At 38.1% G+C, this 24,161-nt stretch overlaps 1 protein-coding gene and 1 pseudogene across 2 annotated transcripts in view; one reads left to right on the top strand and one right to left on the bottom strand.

Annotated features, from left to right (window-relative positions):
- The window catches only part of CFAP54 (cilia and flagella associated protein 54), a 281,143-nt gene that overhangs the window by 210,964 nt on the left and 46,018 nt on the right, over positions 1 to 24,161 (bottom strand). For both annotated transcript variants that reach the window (XM_059082492.2, XM_059082493.2), the window contains exons 15-19: positions 21,583 to 21,659; positions 14,978 to 15,106; positions 14,487 to 14,613; positions 9,956 to 10,042; positions 9,743 to 9,864 (exon numbers count right to left, since the gene is read on the bottom strand). In XM_059082492.2, the coding sequence (XP_058938475.1) occupies positions 9,743 to 9,864; positions 9,956 to 10,042; positions 14,487 to 14,613; positions 14,978 to 15,106; positions 21,583 to 21,659 (542 nt within the window). The remainder of the gene's footprint in view (positions 1 to 9,742; positions 9,865 to 9,955; positions 10,043 to 14,486; positions 14,614 to 14,977; positions 15,107 to 21,582; positions 21,660 to 24,161) is intronic.
- LOC131767549 (U6 spliceosomal RNA) lies at positions 22,187 to 22,302 on the top strand (annotated as a pseudogene).

The raw sequence follows: 24,161 nt of genomic DNA, 5'->3' as shown, positions 1-24,161 counted from the left end.
GCAGCAAAAGTAGTTCTAAGAGGGAAGATTTTAGCAAAAATGTCCACCTTAAGAACAAAGAAAGATATCAAATAAACAATCTAACTTCACACCTCAAGGAATGAGAAGAAGAACAAAAAAACCTAAGTCCAAAGTTAGTAGAAGGAATAACAAAGATCAGAGGGGATATAGAGACCATAAAGACAATAGAAAAGCTCAACTAAAATAAAACCTCATTTTTTTAAAGACAAACAAAATTGACAAACTTTTAGCTAGACTAATAAAAAAACAGAGATGACATATGAATAAAATCAGAAATGAAATAGGAAACATTACAACTGACACCACAGAAATACAAAGGATCATGAGACTACTATGAACAATTATATGCCAACAATTGAATAACCTAGAAGAAATTCCTAGAAACATACAACTTACCAATAGTGAAATATCATAAAGCAACAAAATATGAACAGACCAGTAACAAGTAAGAAAATGAATAAGTAATCAAAATCCTCCCAATAAAGAAAAGTCCAGGAACAGATGGTTTCAGTGGCAAATTCTGCCAGAAATTTAAAGAATTAACGCCAATCCTTCTCAAACTATTCCAAAAAACTGAAGAGAAGGGGACACTTAAAACTGATTAAACACTGTCCTTGATGGCAAGGACAGTGCTTTATCTCTTTGGGCTCAATAAATATGTTTTGACTGAAAGACATAAGAAATTATAAAAGATGAGGATGATCTTTACTATAACTCATTTTAAGACATCATGTCTAAAACGTTCTGATTGGGTCTTGACCAATTTTAACTTGAGACCCCCTAATTCAGATCCCATGGTCCAATTTGAAATAGATTAATAAACATATTAAAGTTTTAAGTGAAAGGTAACGAGAGAAAAGTCTAAGACAGAGTCCTTGATTTAGGTAAATCAGATAAATTCTCTAATAGAACTCAAGGTAGACCTAATGCTAGTTAGAAATTAAAATCCTAACTTAGCGAGGTAAATCATTGAGCTGCTAATAAAATTCCACTTATAAGAAAGTGATTAATATACTAATTCAAAAAGATATATGCACTCCCATGTTCACTGTAACATCATTTATAACCTAAAACTGCACCACTGGAGGAATGGATAGAGAAAAATGTGAGATGGATGGATAAATAATGGAATTTTATTCAGCCATTAAAAAAAATGAAATCTTGCCATTTGCAACAGAATGGATGGACCTTGAGGGCATTATGATAAGTGAAAGAAGCTAGACAGAGAAAGATAAACACCATACGATCTCACGTACATGTAGAATACAATAAAAAACAAAAACAAAAACAAAAACCAAGCTCACAGATGCAGAGAACAGATTGGTGGTTGCCAAAGGTAGGGAGTTGGAGGTGGGCAAAAATGGGTGAAGGGGGTCAAAAGGTACAGATTCCCAGTTATAAAATAAATAAGTTATGGGGATATAATGCACAGCATGGTGAATATAGTTAATGCTGTATTGCATATGTGAAAGTTGCTAAAAGTGTAGATCTTAAAAGTTCTCATCATAAGAAAAAATGTGTAACTGTATGGTGACAATTACATAAGTTAATAATATATTACTAATACATAGTAACATAAGTTAACAAGACTTGTGGTGACCATTTAGCAATATATATAAAAATGGAATTATGATGTTGTACACCTGAAACTAATACAATGTTGCCTATTACACCTCAATTAAAGAAAAGAAAGTGACTAGGGGTTTTTTAAAGGGGGTTCCTCAAGTAGAAGGAGGAAATATCACCAGAAAAGAAGACCCCAAAAATCAAGATAGAAAAATTTGCATGAAACCAGCTCTACTTAACTGTGAAAGAGAAAGTATTATCAATATGGATGTGGCTTGCCTATCCATGGCCAACATGTTGCCTAATATGTCTAACAAAACATACTGTTTTGTTTGTTTTATATCTTTATTGGAGTATAATTGCTTTACAATGGTGTATTAGTTTCTGCTGTAATACAAAGTAAATAAGCTATATGTATACCTATATCCCCATATCCCCTCCCTCTTCAGCTTCCCTCCCACCCTCCCCATCCCACCTCTTAAGCATAGAGCTGATTTCCCTGTGCTATGCAGCAGCTTCCCACTAGCTATCTGTTTTACATTTGGTAGTGCACATATGTCAATGCTACTCTCTCACTTGGTCCCAGCTTACCCTCCCCCCTCCCCGTGTCCTCAAGTCCATTCTCTATGTCTGTGTCTTTATTCCTGTCCTGCCCCTAGGTTCATTGGTACCGTTTTTTTAGATTCCATATATGTGCGTTAGCATACGGTACTTGTTTTTCTCCTTCTGACTTACTTCATTCACTCTGTATGACAGTCTCTAGGTCCATCCACCTCACTACAAATAATTTACTTTCTTTTTATGGCTGAGTAATATTCCATTGCCTATATGTGCCACATCTTCTTTATCCATTCATCTGCTGATGGACATTTAGGTTGTTTCTATGTCCTGGTTATTGTAAATAGAGCTGCAGTGAACACTGTGGTACATGACTCTTTTTGAATTATGGTTTTCTCAGGGTATATGCCCAGTAGTGGGATTGCTGGGTCATATGGTAGTTCTATTTGTAGTTTTTTAAGGAACTCTCCACACTGTTCTCCATAGTGGCTGTATCAATTTACATTCCCACCAACAGTGCAGGAGGGTTCCCTTTTCTCCACACCCTCTCCAGCATTTACTGTTTGTAGATTTTTTGATGATGCCCATTCTAACTGATGTGAGGTGATATCTCATTGTGGTTTTGATTTGCATTTCTCTAATGATTAGTGATGTTGAGCATCTTTTCATGTGTTTGTTGGCAATCTGTAGGTCTACTTTGGAGAAATGTCTATTTAGATCTTCTGCCCATTTTTGGATTGGGTTGTTTGTTGTTTTGATATTGAGCTGCATGAGCTGCTTGTATACTTTGGAGATTAATCCTTGGTCAGTTGCTTACCATATGATCCAGTAATCCCACTCCTGGGCGTATATCTGCAGAAAACCATAATTCAAAAAGACACATGCACCCTGATGTTCACTGCAGCACTATTTACAATCGCCAGACATGGAAGCAACTTAAATGTCCACTGACAGAAGAATGGATAAGGAAGATGTGGTACATATATACAATGGAATTTACTCAGCTATAAAAAAGAATGAAATAATGCCATTTGCAGCAACATGGATGGACCCAGATATTGTCATACTGAGTGAAGTAAGTCAGATAGAGAAAGGCAAATATGTAATATCGCTTATATGTGGAATCTAAAAACAAGGGTACAAATGAACTGATCTAGGAAACAGAAATAGAGTCACAGATATAGAAAACAAACTTATGGTCACCAGGGAGGAAAGGGTGGGGTGGATAAATTGGGAGATTGGGATTGACATATATACACTACTATATATAAAATAGATAACTAATAAAGACCTACTGTATAGCATGGGAAACTCTACTTAATACTCTGTGATGACCTATGTGGGCAAAGAATCTAAAAAAGAGTAGATGGGCTTCCCTGGTGGCGCAGTGGTTGAGAATCCGCCTGCCGATGCAGGGGACACGGGTTCGTGCCCCGGTCCGGGAAGATCCCACATACCGCGGAGCAGCTGGGCCCGTGAGCCATGGCCGCTGGGCCTGCGCATCCGGAGCCTGTGCTCCGCAACGGGAGAGGCCACAACAGTGAGAGGCCCGCGTACCACAAAAAAAATAATAATAATTAAAAAAAAATAAAAAAGAGTAGATATATGTATATGGATAACTGATTCACTTTGCTGTACACCTGAAACTAACATAACATTGTAAGTCAACTATACTCCAATAAAAATTTTTTTAATTAAAATAAAATAAGCTATAAGGATATATTGTACAACATAGGGAATAAAGCCAATACTTTATAATAACTATACATGGAGTATAACCTTTCAAAGTTGTGCATCACTATATTGTACACCTGTAACATATAATATTGTAAGCAACTGCACTTCAATTTTTTTAAAAATATATTGTTTTATTGCCACAAAACAATAGTACTGAAGTCCAAAGTACTATAGTCTGAATGCAAATCTCTCTGCCTATGGTTTCCACTAGAGAATGTGTGACCTGCCTCTTTTTACAAGTTACTCAAGGCTTATGATGACAGATTGACATTAAATACATTTGAAAACGACTTAACATCCACAGTGCAGCAAAACACTTGCAGAAAGATGTAATGCAATCTGGAAGGCCGTGATTAGGACACACCTCAACAACTATCACAAGACTGGAATGATAAAGTACCATATTTATTACTCATCTAGTAGATCTCCCAAGGTGTATTCTGGGTTCTCAACAATATGATGTACATTTCAGAAGAAGATGAAAAGTAGGTTGTCATATCCAAGAATTCTGGCAAAGAATATTGCTGAGAATAAAATATACGCTTTATAAGATCTAAGAGAAAAGACAGAAAGAAATGTGTAGTTTAATAGAGAAAAATATATCTAAAGCACCAAAAATCATACTGATATGACAAAATAGAATATTCCAGAGTGCTTAAATTAGAAGATAAAATAGTAGTAATGATGACGGCTAACATTTATTGACTGCTTATTCTATGCCAAATGCTAAGCATTTTATAGGCATCATTTCATTGAATCTTCCCAAGAACACCCATTTTACAGATGAAGGAATTAAAACTTAACAGAGCATGGGTAACTTGACCTTGGTCATACAGCTAGTCAGCGGGCAGTACCAAAACTCTAATCCAAGACCCTTATACTCCTAACCATTATGATTTCTGGTCTTAATACAAAGTGAAGTTATAAAGAATCATGGAGAGGCAACCAGAGATGAAGTTTTTGATACAATAACATCAAAATATTTAAAAGAAAAAAATCCTAAAATGTAAATATTCTAAAATCTCTGTCAGTAGTTTGAAGACTGTGGGTCAAAACATGACCTCAAAAGAGGGGGGTTAGAATCAAAAAAGGTTTTACTCTTTATGAGGAAGACTTCAGCATTAAACAATTAAAAAGAACTGAGAAGATCTCTGAAGAATATTGGTTTACATATATTTTTCCTAAAGAAAGCAGATAGAATTAATTTGACTAAAATACTATAAAATAGGAAAAATCATTTCACTTGGTAATCCAATTACTGCTAAATAGTTAATACAATGGTATTTAGGGGCCATCAAGATGTAAATTCAGGAAGTATTAGAGCCAGGAGTCATTAGAACTTCTAGTGGCCTGGGCTTCTTCATGAGTTCTGGTTTCAAATTAGGACCATAAAATTAGATTCTGTATTGATCATAAAAAATAACCTGCTAATCTATAATGCTCCTTTGCTTAGAGTTGAAGCATTATGACTGGATTCCAGAACTGCTAAAATCATGTCAATTACTGATTTAAGTTTCAACATATAGTCCTAGGGGAACACTAGAGGCGTCAGTTAGGGTTCTTTGCAACAGAAGCAACAGCAACATGAGGCTTGGAGCACAGCAGGTCCAGAGAGGCCAAAGGGTCTACAGAACACAACTAACATAGTCTAATCAGGACACACGCATTGGAATGAATAAATGCCAACTACTTTTTGTCTTTGTATCCCTCTGTTCAAGATTCAGATTCCAAGGAGGGAGCAACCAATCAGCCTAGCTTGCATGACCAGTCCTCCTCTTGGCTGGCAGAGAAGAGAGGCCCTGCAAAGTCCTACCTGATTTCTTCTGGTGGGGAAGAAAAAATTCCTCCAAAGGTGATGTTTGGAAGATGGAACTAAATGCTGGACAGAAAACAACAGTCTACAACCCTGCCCTGGTACCCTTAGCACTTGGATTGAGGAGTATTCCTGCCTCTTCCTAGTGAGGAATTGCTCTGCAAAGATACTGAATGTTGGGGGCTTCCCTGGTGGCGCAGTGGTTGAGAGTCCGCCTGCCGATGCAGGGGACACGGGTTCGTGCCCCGGTCCGGGAAGATCCCACATGCCGCGGGGCAGCTGGACCCGTGAGCTATGGCAGCTGAGCCTGTGCGTCTGGAGCCTGTGCTCCGCAACGGGAGAGGCCACGACAGTGAGAGGCCCGTGTAGCACAAAAAAAAAAAAAAAAAAAAAGATACTGAATGTTGGGCTGCTGGACTCTGAAGTGAACTAGAAGTGATGATCATAAGCCATATGCTGATTCCTCTATTTATCAGAAGTAGAAAATCAGGGACAGCACAGGCTGGTTCTAGGTGCAATCCATTAAAATAAATCTGAGGTATAATGTGTAAAATGCCAATATGGACTTCCAGAAGTCAAATAACCGAGACAGGTAAATGAGAAAAATAAAGCCCCACAATCAAGAAAAAAAGCCACCCATCGCTAATGGGTTCTTATCAAAGGTTTGTCCCTCATCCGAGGCAACAAGCTAGTCCACCTTTAATGGATTTGGAATAAAACAGACACCTGATGAGAGTATCCATCTCCACAAGGTCGGGAAACTTCTGAAAAACTAAAACAGGGTATGAATTATTTAAGGGTTCTGCAAAGACCCAGGCTTTTCAAATCTTTTTTATGGTATCAGGTGACACATCAAATACTGATTTGGGGATAATTTTAGTACCAGACCGTGATAATGTAAAGCATGTTGTAATATAGCCCAAAAAGAAAATGACTGCCAAGGGAATGAAATTTATTTGTCTTCTTTAAGGAAAGAAACTTTGGCAATTATTTGAGCCATAACATCGTTGTTTATGAGAGTACGCTGAGGACTGATCATTAAGCTTTAACACGGATGAAAAATTGGCACGAAGGAGGAGAGGTGGCTATAGAAGAGTTCAGGACTTCTAAATAAATATTCAACATTTCCCAGCTGGTGACAATTCTTATGGAGGGCTCCTCATAAAAAGTAGAGCTTCTAAATGCCTCTCATGAGTCTAAGAGGATATTATAATTTTTCGTAAGTTAAAATAGTTTCACTTAAGAAATAGAAGGAAAAGATACACAAGGAGAACATGAAAACTTCAGACCTCTCACATCTCCCGTGTGTTCCCAGTCACAGTGGTAGAAAGACAGAGACCTAACAGGGCAAGGGGCATATTATGATAATATGAAGACAAGATTGCATCATAATAAAAGAAAAGGGAAAAATCCCAGAGGCTTTACTCTCTCTGGACTGTGAGAGGCCATGAGATGAGTCCTGAGAGAAACAGTTCTAAAAGAAAGATAAGTTTTACTTGCCATGGAAATAGGACTGAAGTACTAATGTCCTCCGAGCACTAGGCAGTAGCAAGCAGTTGCAGAAGCATGTGCTGAGAAAATGGATCTGAACCCCCGAGTCTTCCAGCAGAGAGCAGACACCACTTGGCCTGGTCAGCTGAGACTATCCAATACCATCATCAAATTCCTTCATTCAGATGTTGGAAATTCCAATGTAATGAGGCTCTCCCCTAATACTTCGAGGACAGACTTCCCCACCTTGAACACTGATAGCATCTGTTTATCCAGAATCCTTAGACTTCTTACCAACTAGACTCTACTTTCTCTCTGGTCTCACCTCTTACCATCCTCTCCAAACACTTCCCTCCCCTTTGCCATTGCATCGAAGCTTCTGTTACACTGAATGACCTCCAGGACCACAAGCACTCTATGACCTTTCTAGCCTCAGGACCTTTGCACAGGTTGTTCTCTCTGCCTTGCATGTCCTTTCAACTTTTGTCTTTCTCTTTCGCTGGATACTCCTGCCTGTCTTTCAGTATTCAACTTCATGTCACTTTTTCTGGATGTTTCTTCAAATATTCCCCACTGTTGGGTTAGGTATTCCCTTCCTGAATTCCCCTGGCACTCTTGCAATTACGACACCTATGACAATGACTCATAATCACCTACTTACACATCTATGTTCCCACAGACTGGATTTATCTTGAAGACAGAGACCACAAAGAGCAGGCAATCCATCAATATTGGTTGAATAAAGAAAGGATTTTTGTTTGTTTTTATCCCTTGTACTCAGCATAATACCAGGAACATAGTCAACTTGCAATAAAACATTTGCTGAATGGATCATAGGCGCTCAAAAACATATGTTGGGGCTTCCCTGGTGGCGCAGTGGTTGAGAGTCCGCCTGCTGATGCAGGGGACACGGGTTCGTGCCCTGGTCCGGGAGGATCCCACATGCCATGGAGCGGCTGGGTCCGTGAGCCATGGCCGCTGAGCCCGCGCGTCCGGAGCCTGTGCTCCGCAACGGGAGAGGCCACAACAGTGAGAGGCCCACGTACCACAAAAATAATAATAATAATAACATATGTTGGATGAATGAAGTGATGGACTTATGATCAAGAAGTACTACATACCAGAAATCTAAAATTCCAATATTCTATTGCATTCGCCAAAAAGTTGGTTCAGGTTTTTCCGTAACATCTTATAGAAAGTCCGGAATGAACTTTTTGGTCAACCCAATACTTTCTAACTTCCAACACCTATCCTTCTAGCTCTCTCAGATTCTGTTTTCTGGTCCCCGACCTCAGAGATGCCCAATCTCTTGATATCTCCATAGTCTACCAAGTCTTTAAAAATCTTGATGGTGTTACTTCCTTCCCTACTCAATCTACACCCACTTTTCATTATGAACTTTTAACCTATACTTTCGTACTTTAAAAAAAACAATCCACTCCAGTACAAATCTCTACTGTCACAGCTACTGAGAATACCACGCCAGGCTAATATCACACCAGCATGCAGGTGAGGCCACCTGACAATCCACGGTCTTCACCCTCAGCCAGAACTTCGGGATGCGGACCAGTCCCTTAACTTAGAGTCAGCTCCCTCATCCATTTCTCTCCACTCTCCAATCACCTTCTCCCTCCCCAGTCCAACTAGCCACCCTCACTCACCATGGCTGGCAGATTCCCTTGCCTCCTATTTTACAGATGATTGAGATAAGAAGGCATCCACTCGACTCTCTGCCTCCACACCAATGGACTTACTGAAATCTACATCTGCCTGTTCCTCCTTCCCTTTTATATCAGAGGATGAGGTGTCTCCCTCCACTGAAGATGAATCACTTTATGTGTGCTTTCAATCTCATCCCCTTCCCTCTTCTATTAGAGGACCCCACTATATGTCGAACTCTTCTTAAACTCTGTATCCTTCCCTTAGCTTTGACTTACTCTTTTCTTTCCCTTGTCAGTGAAGCTACTTGTATTCTCTACCTCATCATATGCCATTCATTCAGCCAACACAATCAAACTTTTGTGATACACAGGGGCAAAAATAAAACAGAAATGTGATTCCCCTCAGAAATGTAAACTCTAAAATCAACATACAGTGAATAAGTAAGAAGACAGAACAATTTCCAGGTCGGAGAGAGATAACAACAGCAAGGCAATTGGTCCATAAATCAGCAATATCCATCTGAGAGAAGGTACTTTAGCCCATGGACTTTAAGTATTTTAGTTCCATAATAAGGAATGCATTTATGCTGGCACAGTGTCACTTACATTCTACGATTTACCTCATTTTGAATCCTGATTTTATTTAGCTCCCCATGTAAGGTCTCCCTGCAGAGAGAGAACCTCTCATTTCAGAAGAGTTCAGGGGTGGAGATACAGATTAATTTCCCTGCTTAGAACTATTGCACTTCACAAAGAGAAGACTAGACATGGAAAATCTAAAAGTTCATAATCTAATGTTAACGGCAACACATTATTTTTAGCAAAGAGAAATAAATCATTCATGTTTAACAGGCGTGGCATGTCAGGACTAAAAGGAGAAATGATATATTGTTACCAGCAAGAAGTTATGTAGAGATGTACAGGTTGCATCTTTCTCAAACATTAGAAGGGTTTTCTGCATCAAGTAAATTGCTTTGGATAGCTTATTCTTCCTTATTTTATTCATTACACTTAATTCTGTAAAAGCAAACAAACATTTCACCAAAAGGGCAACATAAAAACTATCTTTAAAAAATGTGGAAAGACAGTTTATCCAAAATTTAATTACCTGTAAAACAATCAGGACTTCCAGGGTTTTTTGGCTTTTCTGGACCTTTGGTAGATTTATTTTTGCTAACAGTTGGAGTCTGCAAAACTGAAGAAGAAGAAGAAGAAGGAGAGGAAGATTGTTATCACAATTAGGTTTATGTTCAAGAAAGGAAATATTTTCTAAACACTAAAGAGTAACTATTTGTAAAATTATTGCTTCCTCTATCATGTCATCTTTTTTTTCATTAATAGATAAAAATTCAAACAAATCGAATACAGTTTCATCGTTAAATTCTCTTTTATTTGCTACTGTATGAGAAGATCAAGAATTTTTTAATTATAACAATATTTGATTTTCTATTTCACCTTAAATAAAATTATCTTGAAGGTTGATAAATAGGATCCAACCTACTTTTGTTCACTTTCCCTTTTCATAAACTTTTCAAAATTGCTCCATCCATGGTTCCTGCAAGAGCTCTGGGTACCACATGAAGACCTCCATTCTCCTCTATCTGTGGCTGATAAAATCAGAGCCTCTCTCAAGATTTTCAGCTAACACACAAATTATTGCCAGTTGATTGTGAGCAGTGAGAGAGCCTGGTGTGCAACTTGGACTGACCATCACGGCGGTCCAGGAAAGAGGTAGCAGGATGAGGGAGAAGAAGATAAAGGTATGCTGGTCCAGGGAGATGGAGAATATTGCACTGATTCTTGATTTTCCAGGTCTGGCCCTCATGAGACCTGGCAATATATTGTTTCTGTCCTTAAAGGTACATGAGTGTACCTGTAGTAACCTTACAATAAACCCCTTTTATTGAGGTTTAATTATTTGTGCTAATGCACATGAGTCACCATGGAATGATGATTGATTGATGAAAAGATGCCAAAAGACACCGTTAAAGGATATAAGGTTTCTTTCTTTTCTTTTTTTTTTTTTTTTTTTTTGTGGTATGCGGGCCTCTCACTGCTGTGGCCTCTCCCGCTGCGGAGCACAGGCTCCGGACGCACAGGCTCAGCGGCCTCGGCTCACGGGCCCATCCGCTCCGCGGCATGCGGGATCCTCCCGGACCAGGGCAACGAACCCGTGTCCCCTGCATCAGCAGGCGGACTAGCAACCACTGCGCCACCAGGGAAGCCCTAAGGTTTCTTTAATGGCAAAGGATAAGGAAATTTATCTTCATGGAAATAGCAACACAAAGCGGAAAATAATACATCATTCTCTCAGTACCTAGGGTATTATAAATGTTAATTAAGTGATAGCTCTCATGATTATAATCACTGGAGATAAGAAGGATGAGATTGCAAGAAAACTCTGAATGCCCAATACAGGAGTCACATTTAATGCCACAGTCATCAATAGACAACCACTGTAAAGTTCTTGAATAAGAATGACAAAAGCAGTATTTAGGCAACATTAGTCAGACAGCAGCATACAAGAGTGAAGAATGACAGGAGAAAAAAAGTGATAATCTGTGCTAGGGTGGCAGTCCAATAAAGCAAAGAAAAACATCAAGCAGATCCAGAGATATTGCAAAGAAATAATAACTAATCCTATGTAAATATATATACAGAGAGAGAGAGAGAGAGAGAGAGAGAGAGAAAGAGTCAACTACAAATTGGCACTCGCCATTGGCACTTGCTCTCTACCTCTACAAGGATTAGATCATGTGCTGCTGCAGCTGCTGACTTTCAACATCCCCTGAAAGGAGCTCAGGGTAGAGAGCAGAAATGAGGCCCTCTGTGCTCTGGGAAAAACTGGCAGAACAGGTCTTCAGAGAGTTAGGTATTTTCAGGAGTTGCTTTTATGAGCCCAATTCTTGGATCTCCTCATATCTAGAAAAGCACTAAAATCCTTCATGGTGACGTCTGCTCCTCGTGACTAGCAGAAACCTTCTGCAAAAAAATACGTGCTTCATTGCATGTACTCCCCCTTCACCAAAATCACATATATACTGACCTTCCCCCTACCTCTTTGGAGCAGTTTCTCAGAGCTATCTGAGATGCTGTCTCCCAGGCTAGAGTCCTCATTTTGCCCCAGATAAAACTTAACTTGCAACTCTAATGTTGTGCATATTTTTGAAGTCGGTTATCTATATATAAATATATAGGTATCTATAGATATATCCAAAATATATAAAAAACTCAAGCCATTTAATAATTTAAAAATCTGATTTTAAAATGGGCAGAGTAAACAGACATTTTTCCAAAGAAAATATACAAATGGCCTACTAGTACATGAAAAGATGCTTAACATCACTAATCATCAGGGAAATGCAAGTCAAAACCACAATAAGATATTACCTCACGCCTATTAAAATGGCTATCATCAAAAAAGACAAAAGATAATAAACATTGGCGAGACTGTGGATTAAAGGATACCCTTATACACTATTGGTGGAAATGTAAATTGGTTAAGCCACTGTGGAAAACACTATGGAGGTTTCTCAAAACATTAAAAATAGAACTACTATATGATCCAACAATCTACTTCTGGGTATATCTCCAAAGGAAATAAAAACAAGATCTTAGAGATATCTACAGTCCCATGTTCACTGCAGCATTATTTGCAATAGCTAAGATATGGCAACAACCTAAATATCCATCAGTGGGTGAACTATGTATAAAGAAGATGTGGGCTTCCCTGGTGGCGCAGTGGTTGAGAGTCCGCCTGCAGATGCAGAGGACGCGGGTTCGTGCCCCGGTCCGGGAGGATCCCACATGCCGCGGAGCGGCTGGGCCCGTGAGCCATGGCCGCTGAGCCTGCACGTCCAGAGCCTGTGCTCCGCAACGGGAGAGGCCACAATGGTGAGAGGCCCACGTACCGCAAAAAAAAAAAAAAAAAAAAAAAAAAAAAAGAAGATGTGACACACACACAGTGGAATATTATTCAGTCAGGAGAAAGACATTTACATTAATATGGATGGACTTCAAGGGCGTTATGCTTGGTGGAATAAGTTACACAGAGAAAGACAAATACTGTATGGCATCACTTATATGTGGAATCTAAAAAACCCAAACTCATAGAAACAGAGAGTAGAGTGGTGGTTACCAGGGGCTGAGGAAGTGGGAAAATGGAGAGATATTGGTCAAAGGGTACATAAGATGAATAAGTTCTGGGGACCTAATGTACAGCATGGATCACAGTTAATAATACTGTAGTTGACACTTGTAAGTTGCAAAGTGAGTAAATCTTGAATGTTCTCACCACAAAAAAAGAAACGGGAATTATGTGACACGCTTGAGCTGTTAGCTAACACTATGACAGTAATCGTCTTGTAATATGTTAGTGTATCAAATCTACACGTTGCACACCTTGAACCTACATAATGTGGTATGTCAATTATATCTTAATAAAGCTGAGGAGAAAAAGTCTGCACTCAAAAATTATTTAATTAACCAGCATTTGATTAAATTTGTTTAGTTGTCTATATGATGGGACATCTGAATGGGTTCGACAGAGATCAGAAGTCATGTTAGGCTGGAACACTCAGTTCTATTCTATAATTACTCAGTAATTTAAAATGAGGAAGTGGTAGTTAAATGATTATTGACTATATAATCATGCCGGGAGTAACTTGGCTTTATCAAACTTTAACCTCAAACAGAAGAGATTTTTAGACCTAATGATATTTTAAATCTTATCCTGAAACTTGAGTAGTTGTGTTTCTATATGCACACTAGAATTACTATCAGCATTTTTTAAAATGTTTTGACCTCTTTACCTAAATAACGAGGCAAAAACAACTTGGATCCAACTCATCTGTCCTCTCACACTGCTGTCAGAGATGTCTTTCTAAATTTTTCAAAAGCTTCCAGGATAAAATATAAACCCTTTAACCCTTCAAGATCTGTGATCTACCTCTCTAGGCTTATCTGTGTCAATCTCCCATGTGTGCTCTTTACTGCAGCCATAAGAAAATTCCAGCACTTTCCAGACTTCACCATACAATTGTTTGCTTCCACCTTTCTAAAAGTTGCTTTCTCCATTCAAAATGATTGCCTTCTTCTCGATTTTCTTCATAAAGATATTTATGAAGATAAAGATAAAGATAGCTTTCTGGTCAACTATCACTTCTTCCAAGAAGCCATCCCTGACTTTCTTCCCTGTTATACTCTTCTGTGTACCCATAAGAAACTCTCTGAGCCCACTTCTATTGCATTTATTAACCTTGACTAGTATAGTTGGCTTACTTATCTAGAAGCTCAAAATTAAAGGCTGTGTCTTATTTGGACCAAGCTTAATATGGTTCCTAGATTTGACAGATTCAATAAATGTTTGCTTCACTAAATTAAGAAAATATCAACAATTTACTATAACTCAAACAATTTTATTTTTTAGAAGCTTACTGATTTGCTATGCAAGGTGTAAAGAAATAATGAAACATATCTATTGATATTTATCAGAAAAGTAAGAAAAAATAAAATAATGAAATTTATCTGGAAAACACCTAGTCAACAAGAACACTGTTTACAAATTAAATTGATTCTGTACTTTAATTTGTCTTAAAACTGATTCAGAACAAGTTATTTGCTTTGATGGTTATTACTACCTTGCAATTGGTCAAGAAGCACAACAGCCACTCGGTGCTGGGCTTGAATGAGTTCAAGATGCAAATCCATTATGAAACTATTCGGTGTGACTGGTTTGCACATGTCTCCATCTATACAGTGGGTGTGCTTCGGTAGAATTGAAGTAAAAATTAAAAAGGCATATGGTTATCAAAACATACTAAAAATAGCTCTATCTTATTATCATTCAGGTTATCACTTTACTCTTAGCCATTAAAGTCTGCTCACTTCTCAACGCTTTGCAATCTGGCTTACACACTAAGAAATCTGCTTTTCAAATTCACCAGCAGCCTCTTCAGTGACAGATTCAAAGACTCCTCACCCTCCTTGATTTCTTCTGGGAAAAAGGGAATACATTTCTGGCCTATGAGAGGGAAGCCACCACAAACCATGCTTTACTTACCTATCTGCAAGGCCAGCCCTCTTCCTAGTTAAGTAAAATAAACCTAATGTAAGAGTTTCTCATTCTTACCGTGGCATAGCAATGGTCAACCACTGATGATCCATTTGGCAAAGCAGTTAACATGCAATTCAAATTTATTCCACCAATGGCTTTGTCAAGAAGTTCATAGGCCAAAAATAACTGTTCCTCAGGTTTTTTCTAAAGTAATTTTATAAACAAAACAGAAAAATTAAATTTAAGGGAAAATCATATACAACACTTCCCAACTTTTTAACAATAGTTCAAAACCAAATAACAAATTTAAATAGCTTTTCCAAGATCAACGACATCATATTTCTAAGTATATCTGTTTTTGATTAAACGTGGAATACTATTAATAAAGGTAAAATAATAAATACAGTTCATTTTTCCAAATATTAATTAAACTTTTCAAAAACATGTATATAACTTCCTTTTATGGTTTTCAAAATTCTGATGGTACCAAATGTATAAGTAAATTTTAAAAATCTAACTCATAATTTGTCATTTTCACATACTTTATTTTGAAAGTTAATTTTTTTTAAATCTCTGAGCTGGAAATCTAGACTTGAAGGCCATCAAATCCAATGGTCTACATTGTGATTTTCAAAAACTAAATACCTTCTATTATAATTATCCTCACAGAGAGACAAATACAGAGAATAACATAAAGAGCAACCAGCTTTGTTCAAACTTTCTAATTTTTCATATTTTCTTCAGCAAATGTTTAGAAAATAAAGCAAACACATACATGCAGATCACTGAAATCCCCTGTATAACTGTTCATAGTGACTCTCCTCTTCTCTGCCCCTAGAGGTAGCCACTGTCCTTGAATTTGGTTTTTAACCATTCTTTTGCATGTTTTTAAACTTTTACTACATGTGTATGTGTCCATTAACAATATACAATATCACTTTGCATATTTTTAATTCTCTTGTAAAATTCTGCGGTTCACTTTTTTCACTCAACCATATGTCATTGAAATCTTCTCCTGCAACTCAGTGTGTCAGTCAGGGTTTAGTTAGGAACACAGAGCAACTCTAGGTATTGCAAGCAGAAAGGGATTTAATGCACAGAACTAGAAGTGTCCATCACTGATGGAAGGCCTGGGGGAGCAAAGATCAAGAAAGCTGCCAGTGATGAATTTACACGAATATAAGAGTCCAGGAGGCAGGTGACAACCTCAAGTGTCTCACGCTGAAGCAGGTGAATTGCAAGGGCTTGCTCAGCGAGGCTGGTCAATTAACTTCTTCCATCCGTCACTGCAGAATAAGAACTCTCTCTTCCCTTGTGTATTACAAATTCATGCAAATACCCCTCACTGGAAGACTAACCTCGAACCGTATGGAAATGAGACCGTGGGCAATGTAGTTCCAGGTTTTCCCCCTGTAGCGTGAAGGTGACTCTAGAAGTGGATGGCAATGATGCCAGGCAAGCCCACTTTAGCTCACTCACCTTCACTGCTACGATGAAATGGTGTTGTACTGAGAACTACACCACAATTCACTTATCCACTCTTCTGCTGATGGACATTTAGACTGCTAGTACTAAAAGTGTGCAACGTATTATTCTAGTCTGATACTTGCTTTCCAGTCCTTATACCTTCCCTCCTGCTCTTCTTTTTTCACACAGCTGTCTAAGGCCCCTAGGACATTTTGATCAGAAGAATGACAGATACCTTTAAGTTGTTACATCGATATAAGGGGACTGCTTTTCATCTTTTACCATAGGTGTAACAGTCATTAAAGGTCTTGAATGATACCCTTCATGGGATACAGAAGTTCTCTTCTATTCCTAACTTGTTAAGAGTTATTTTTTAAAAGGTGGCTGTTGACTTTCATCAGATGCTTTTGTTGCAGCTCTTTATCTAATGAGGTGGTCGTTATTTTCTCCTTTTCATCTGCTAATGTGGTGTACTGCATTATAGATGTTCTAATGTCAATTCATACTTGCATTCTGGAATATACATAACTTGATTACACCCATTCATTAAAGATATATGTAGACATGAATCTCCATTCAAGAATCACTGGCTCATAAACAACAAGCTCCTACCGTATAGCACAGGGAACTATATTCAGTGTCCTGTGATTAAACCATAATAGAAAAAATATGAAAAAGAATATATATATATGCATCATGAATCACTTTGCAATACAGCATAAATTAACACAACATTGTAAAATCAACTATACTTCAATAAAATTGTTTTAATTAAAAAGAGAAAAAGAATCACAGGCTCAGGGAGAATCACAACCCAAATAGTGTAAATTTGAAAAACGAGCCTACATGAGGGCAGGTCCAAATTATTAGGAAGAGAGACTTTCTCCCGTTTACTCCACTTTCAGTACCCAAATTGAGAAACCTCCCTACCAAATAGGCAGATAGTTTTCTAGTCGACGGTTTCCTAAGATGAGTCTTGTAGGCTCTAACTAAATGTGTGAGTCTGAGTTCCAAGCCCCATCCTTCACGTGCCCAAGGCTCATCTCTTGTCCCTAAATGGTTGTTAATCTAAGTTTCTTTGTAACGGAGCCCATCAACCTACTGTAGCATCTATTCATAAACTTACCATTTTGGTTTTCAGTTCCCCTTTCTATTTTGGCCCCTGGAATTTACCTTACTTTCTTGTGAGCTCTGTGGCGTACTTAAGGATATTTGTTCAATTCTGTCCAAACTTTCTAGGTGTCTTGTAGGAAGGGGGTTTTCAGGCCATCTAGCTTTCCATTTTGCCACAAACAGAAGTCTCTAAGGATACCTCTTAACACCAAGGAGCTTCAAAGACCCCACCCACACCCACATTCTAACACTGTCATCATCATCACCACCACCATCTTTGTCATCATCACACCTAATACTGAATTAAAACATGTTCCAAGTACTGGACTAAATGCTTTAAATGGACTAATTTTTAAATTACCATAATCCTATGAGGTACTTATTAATTATTAAAACTTTATAACCCATTTGTCAAAAATAGCTATGTATTCAGTAAAACTTTAAAGTAAGTTGTTAAAAAATATAATCACAATAGCACCTTATATATGTTTTAAATAGTTGCATGTATACATGCAAGATATATAATTTATCCCACCTGCAGACTCTGCTAGGTGAGCATATGGATTTTGGACTCTCCTTACAATAAATTCGCACTCTTCCCCACTTCACCCCCTTCCAAATAGGTCTGAGACTCTAGGTTGAGATTTAGTGCCCTTTGCGAAACATAAGGGAAAAACTGAGTCGCCACCATGTGCCGGTTACTGGTTTCCACAATGTTACCAACATCTCATTTGAACTGTATCACTTAAATACTACCAGTAGAATAGATACTATTGTTATAATTTTACAGATGAGGACACATATATTCAAACAGATTAAATAGCTTATTCAAGATCACACAGTCAACATTGAAGTAAGAATTCAACTCCAAGTCTCCCAATACCAACTGCTATGCCCTTAGACCACACCAATGAGTCACCCTTACTCCACCTACCACATGCCCCAGCACAGCTGAGCAGGTAGTGTATGGCACAGTTTTAGGGGTGCCATTCACACTGTAGTCATAATAGACTTCTATATTTATTTTGATAACTTCCCAGCAGATGGCAATAAATCATATCAAGGAAAGGGTGCATTTTTCTAATTTAAACACAGTAGCAATAGTTCATAAATGGTTTTCAGTTTCTTCATGGTCACCTTCTAAGAAATCCATTTCATATAGTGCCTTTAATTGCCAGAATTTTTCCATCCAAGCCAAAATCTAGCACTTTGCAACTTCTACTAGTATTCCTATTCCTGCCCTATGAAGCTTCAGAGAATAAGTGCTAGTCCACTAAGCCAGTAATTCTTAAATTCTTATTTCCTTAAGAATCTACCTGGCAAACTTTTAAGAACCTCACACCTGAATTATAAACTTTTAAGAACCTCACATCTGAAATTATGATTCGATACGTCTAAAATGGGAAATAGGAAGCTACATATTTATTTAGCAAGCACTGTAAATGATCCCTGGAAAAACCACTGGCAGACAGCTATTATGCCCCCTTAATCTCTTATGCAGTTCAAACATTCTCTGTTCCCAATGTAAGACTTCTCAGCTCTCTCTCTTTAGAAGACACAATACAGCGTAAAGAACTCAAAACTGCATTCTCTGAAACCTATTATTAGAAGATGAACATTACATTCAAGAAAGTAAATTCAGAACGCTGCCCCAGTCCTCTTGTACATTCAGAATATTTTATTTGTCCCCAATTTCTTAGGACTTGCATTTTTTATGTATTAGAAGAAAATACTTTATAAAAATATCCTGAAGACACTTTTTTTTAAATCAAGAGGCAGCATAGCATAGCGGCTAAATGCCTGAACTTTGAAGGAAACACACCTAAGTTCAAATCCACTTACTGTGCAACCTTGATCAAGTAGAATGTAGTAGTGAAAATGATCACTATGACTACACAAATCAACTTGAGTCAATCTCACAAACAGTACTGAGATTAAAAAATGAGCTGCAGAAGAATACACAGAGTTTGACACCATTTATATAAATTTAAAAACAGTACTCTACTGCTTAAGGATACTAACGTATGTAATAAAAATACTACAATGCCTGAAATTTATAATCACTATTAGAACAGCAGTTACTCCTAGGTAGGGGGAAAGACAATGTGATCAGGAGCAGTTAGTGGAGGAGCTATGTTTTGTTTCTTAAAAGAGTGATGGAGGAATGACTCTTCATTATAATATTCTTTATAATTGTATGTCATATGTTTCAAATCCATTTTTCAGAGAAAACATAGTAATCATGAGGATTAACATTTAGCAACAGGAAAAAGTGCTGGTGGATTCATGTTAAGAAAAAACATTAGAATATTTCTATGTTAAAAATGTGTCTTCTCGGGCTTCCCTGGTGGCGCAGTGGTTGGGAGTCCGCCTGCCGATGCGGGGGATGCGGGTTCGTGCCCCGGTCCGGGGGGATCCCGCATGCCGCGGAGCGGCTGGGCCCGTGAGCCATGGCCGCTGAGCCTGCGCGTCCGGAGCCTGTGCCCCGCAGCGGGAGAGGCCACAACAGTGAGAGGCCCGCATACCACAAAAAAAAAAAAAAAAAAAAAAAAAAAAATGTGTCTTCTCAGAGCCTAAATCAATGCATGCCATACAGCAGGTTCTCAGTAGAGATTTGTTGAATTAGTGAAAGAAAACAGATTATTGTGTTTTGTATTAGACTAAACTTTACATACAAACTTAATAAAACCGCAGTAATTTTTTTTTTTTTTAATGTGAAAAAGAGGGCTTCTCTGGCGGCTCTGTGGTTAAGAATCTGCCTGTCAGTTCAGGGGACACAGGTTCGAGCCCTGGTCCGGGAAGATGCCACATGCCGCAGAGCAACTAAGCCCGTGCACCACAACTACTGAGCCTGTGCTCTAGAGCCTGTGAACCACAACTACTGAGCACATGTGCTGCAACTACTGAAGGTCTGCCCGTGCTCCGCAACAAGAGAAGCCACCGCAATGAGAAGCCTGCGCACCGCAACCAAGAGTAGCCCCCGCTCGCCGCAGCTACAGAAAAGCCCATACGCAGCAACAAAAGACCCAACGCAGCCAAAAATAAAATAAATAATTTTTTTTAACTGTGAAAAAGACTAGTAGAAAATATAGAAAATGATAATGTTTAGGTCCATATAGTGAAATTACAGATTTTTTTTCATTTTTTTGTACCTTGAAATGCCCTCTGATGTTAACACAACTTTTGTAAGTTAAAATTATAGTTTTTTAATTGATCAGGTAAACCAAAATATAGATCACTGGCTTCCTCTCTAGAAAAGTATTTTTCAACTGTCCATGCACATTAGCATCCTAAGTAGGTAAAATGAGTTTTATTTTCAATAACGGAACATATGGTGTTCTCTATCTCCTTCTTGGAAAACCGCAGTGCTCATGAGTAAATTAATGCCCCAGAGAACTCATACAGCAAGGAAACTATTGTGTTTAATTCAAGTCAGCCAGGGTTACCTGACCCTGGCATCCTTTTCTGAAGGGTAGTACTAGCACCACATAGGACAGAGTTTGCAAAATGCTATTCTAGTTCTTGCCTGTAAACAAATGTTTATTACATACAGGAGACAATTCCCTAGGCTCCCATTCAGATCTACAGGTCAACACAATCCATGATGTACAAAAAGAATTCAAATATAGTAAGGAAACTATAATCAAAAAGAAGAATGGCCATTTGCCTCCCTCATCTTCTATCTCCTCTTAAGCTAACATTCAGTGAGAACTTGCCACATGCCAAGGACTGTTCTAGGTGCATTTTTAGCAGGTAGTAACTAATTTAATCTGTCAGAGGTAAATGCTAAGTAGGACATCTCTGCTCTGTGAGTCTATGAATCACAACACATTCAAAATATCAATAGTAATGTAACTATAAATCCTCCTAAGATGCTTTATCTAGCTTATGTTTGGAGCTGATTAGATTTTTTCTAAAGTAAAAACAAAACGTAGAAAAATGTCCATATAGTTCTCAATGTACACAGAAACCATAATTTCTCAGATATTAAATATTCAAAATTACTTCTATAATTAACCATTATACATTGACAAATTTAATATTATTTGAAAAATAAAATTCATGTTTTTAACTATATTTTCTAAAATATTTTGCCATACCTTTAGTATTGGAAGAGTTTCCACACTCCCTTTTGGAGCCCCAAGGCAGTCACTAGTCCCTTTCCTTGAAGGTATATCTGAAAAATAGAAAGAAAGAAAGAAAGAGAGGAAGGAAGGAAGGAAGGAAGCAAGGAAGCAAGGAAGGGGAGGAGGGAGGGAGGGAGGGAGAGAGAGAGAAACAAAGAGAAAGAAGGACCAGAGAAAATAAAGGGATGAAAGAGAAAAATGGAAATATAACAGTGAATCATAATCATAAACAACATTATGCTAGTTATCTTTTCACCCATGATTTTAGAAATAATTCAACACTTAGAAGTTGAATAACAAATTATTTCTTTCACATAATTGCATTTTGTCTTTATATAAGTTAATTTAAAAGCATCTTGGGGCTTCCCTGGTGGCGCAGTGGTTGAGCGTCCGCTTGCCTATGCAGGGGACACGGGTTCGTGCCCCGGTCCGGGAAGATGCCACATGCCGCGGAGCGGCTGGGCCCGTGAGCCGTGGCCGCTGAGCCTGCGCGTCCGGAGCCTGTGCTCCGCAACGGGAGAGGCCACAACAGTGAGAAGCCCGCGTACCGCACACACACACAAAAAAGCATCTTGCAGTGCTCGCTTTGGCAGCACATATACTAAAATTGGAATGATACAGAGAAGATTAGCCTGATTAGCATGGCCCCTGCACAAGGATGACATGCAAATTCGAGAAGCATTCCATATTTTTAACACAGTATTATGAAGCAATTATACTCCAATAAAGATCTATTTAAATAAATAAATTAAATAAACTGAACACTATATTCAACTGTACACTTGAGTTTGAAATACAATCAAGATAATAAACCTATCCATCACTCCTAAAAATAAATAAATAAAAGCATCTTATAATACAACAAACCAACTCAAAAAGCTTGATTATCAGCAAGGTTATATTATGGTAAAGAGACTGGTCTTTCTACATATTCTATAGAAAGTCCACTGAAAGGCATTCAGCAAATAACAGTAAATTTAGACAAATGTCAGAGAAGTCTGGCTTGAATTAGAAGACTATAAATAATAAAAATGTATACGGCAATGCTAGTTTCTTCGTCTAAAATTTATTCAGTAATTCCAATTAGACAATGAATTACTTAATAAACAGATGAGTAAATAAACAGTTTGAAGCAGATTATCATAATTAGCATACAAAGAATGACTGGTACTTTGTGTTTTATGTGCCAATATGATAATGAGGGTAAGGCTGTTGTAAAAGTTATAAAACTTTACATGTCTAAATGGGAACAACTGCTCATGACATAAATGCAGACGTTCTCAAATTTACAAATGGACTCTGCTCTAATATTGATTAGTTCTTTAGAAATGAAACATTTTGACAAAGGATCAGTATAATAAATTGTATTTAGCCCATTTATAATTGAAGAATATAAAACAATAGTCTCCCAGAAGTAACTAGTAAACAAAATAATAAAATTGAATAAGAAATAGACATTTTTTTAAAAAAGTAATCATTGGACCTTTTGCTTCCAGTAACAGATAATCTGGAAACATTCTGCTGGCTAGGAACCTGGAAAAATACACTTTTTTTTTTTTTTTCATCTGCAAGCTAAGACGCTAATTTCAATACTGAGCCAGGATCCTGGGAAGGAAGTATCCTCCGGATCTTGGGAAGAGAGTCCAGGGACTAGAGAATGGCATTAGAGCTACTTTTCTCACTGAAGACTTTCATCAATTCTGGAGAGGAAAATTGAGAAGCTGAGTGGTACTGTGACAGCCTTCAGAGGACACAGCAACAGAGATTGGTATCCAGGGCCCACCAAGGGTGAAAAGACAGAAGGGGCCACATCCTAGGAGTCAGAGTAACTGAAAATAGGTCGAAGAAACAGCATCTCAGCTTTAAATTATCTTAATCTCTCAAATTGGAATAATGGGACCCTGGAGTAGTAGTGCCTTCATGCATCTGGTAAAAGCAAGCATAAATCTTCCCTGGAGGAACAGATCATCTAAGGCTTCAAATTACTTTTATAAAATATTTAGCAAATATAGTATCTAACACATAATCAAAAATATCCAGAGTAACCAAACAGTCGTTGAAGTAAGTTCTTCACTTAAGGTATCAATAGAATAAATGCAGATGTTATGATAGAAGTTAGAAGCCCCTTCTGGCTTACCTACCCCTCCTCCAGTAGCCTTCAACCAATGACAGATAAAGGTACAAATACCACCACCTCCCAGTTCTCTGAGGCATGTTCTATACAGTCTCCTAGAGGTCCCTCGTGGGAATAAGCCCTGTACCCACAACAGCAGCCTTCTCATGAACTTCCTGTACCTTGTATTCGCTTCCTTTCCTTCTCTGTCTCCTTTCACCCCAACACCCTGCTTCCCTGGATCGCATTCCAAATAAACTACTACACTCAACTCCTTGTCTCAGAATCTGTTTCTGGGGAAACCAACCTAGGAAAAGAGTCAAGCTGACAACACCTGAACTCACTGGTAAATCTTTACATCATAACAAGTGGGACAAGGAGGCATTACATGGCTCCAGATGCAATGCAATAGGGAGTATGCATGAAGTATGCTCGTCAA

The sequence above is a fragment of the Kogia breviceps genome, chromosome 12 (genome assembly GCF_026419965.1).
Source record: "Kogia breviceps isolate mKogBre1 chromosome 12, mKogBre1 haplotype 1, whole genome shotgun sequence".
Lineage (NCBI taxonomy): Eukaryota > Metazoa > Chordata > Mammalia > Artiodactyla > Physeteridae > Kogia > Kogia breviceps.
This window is presented reverse-complemented; position numbering and strand designations above follow the sequence as displayed.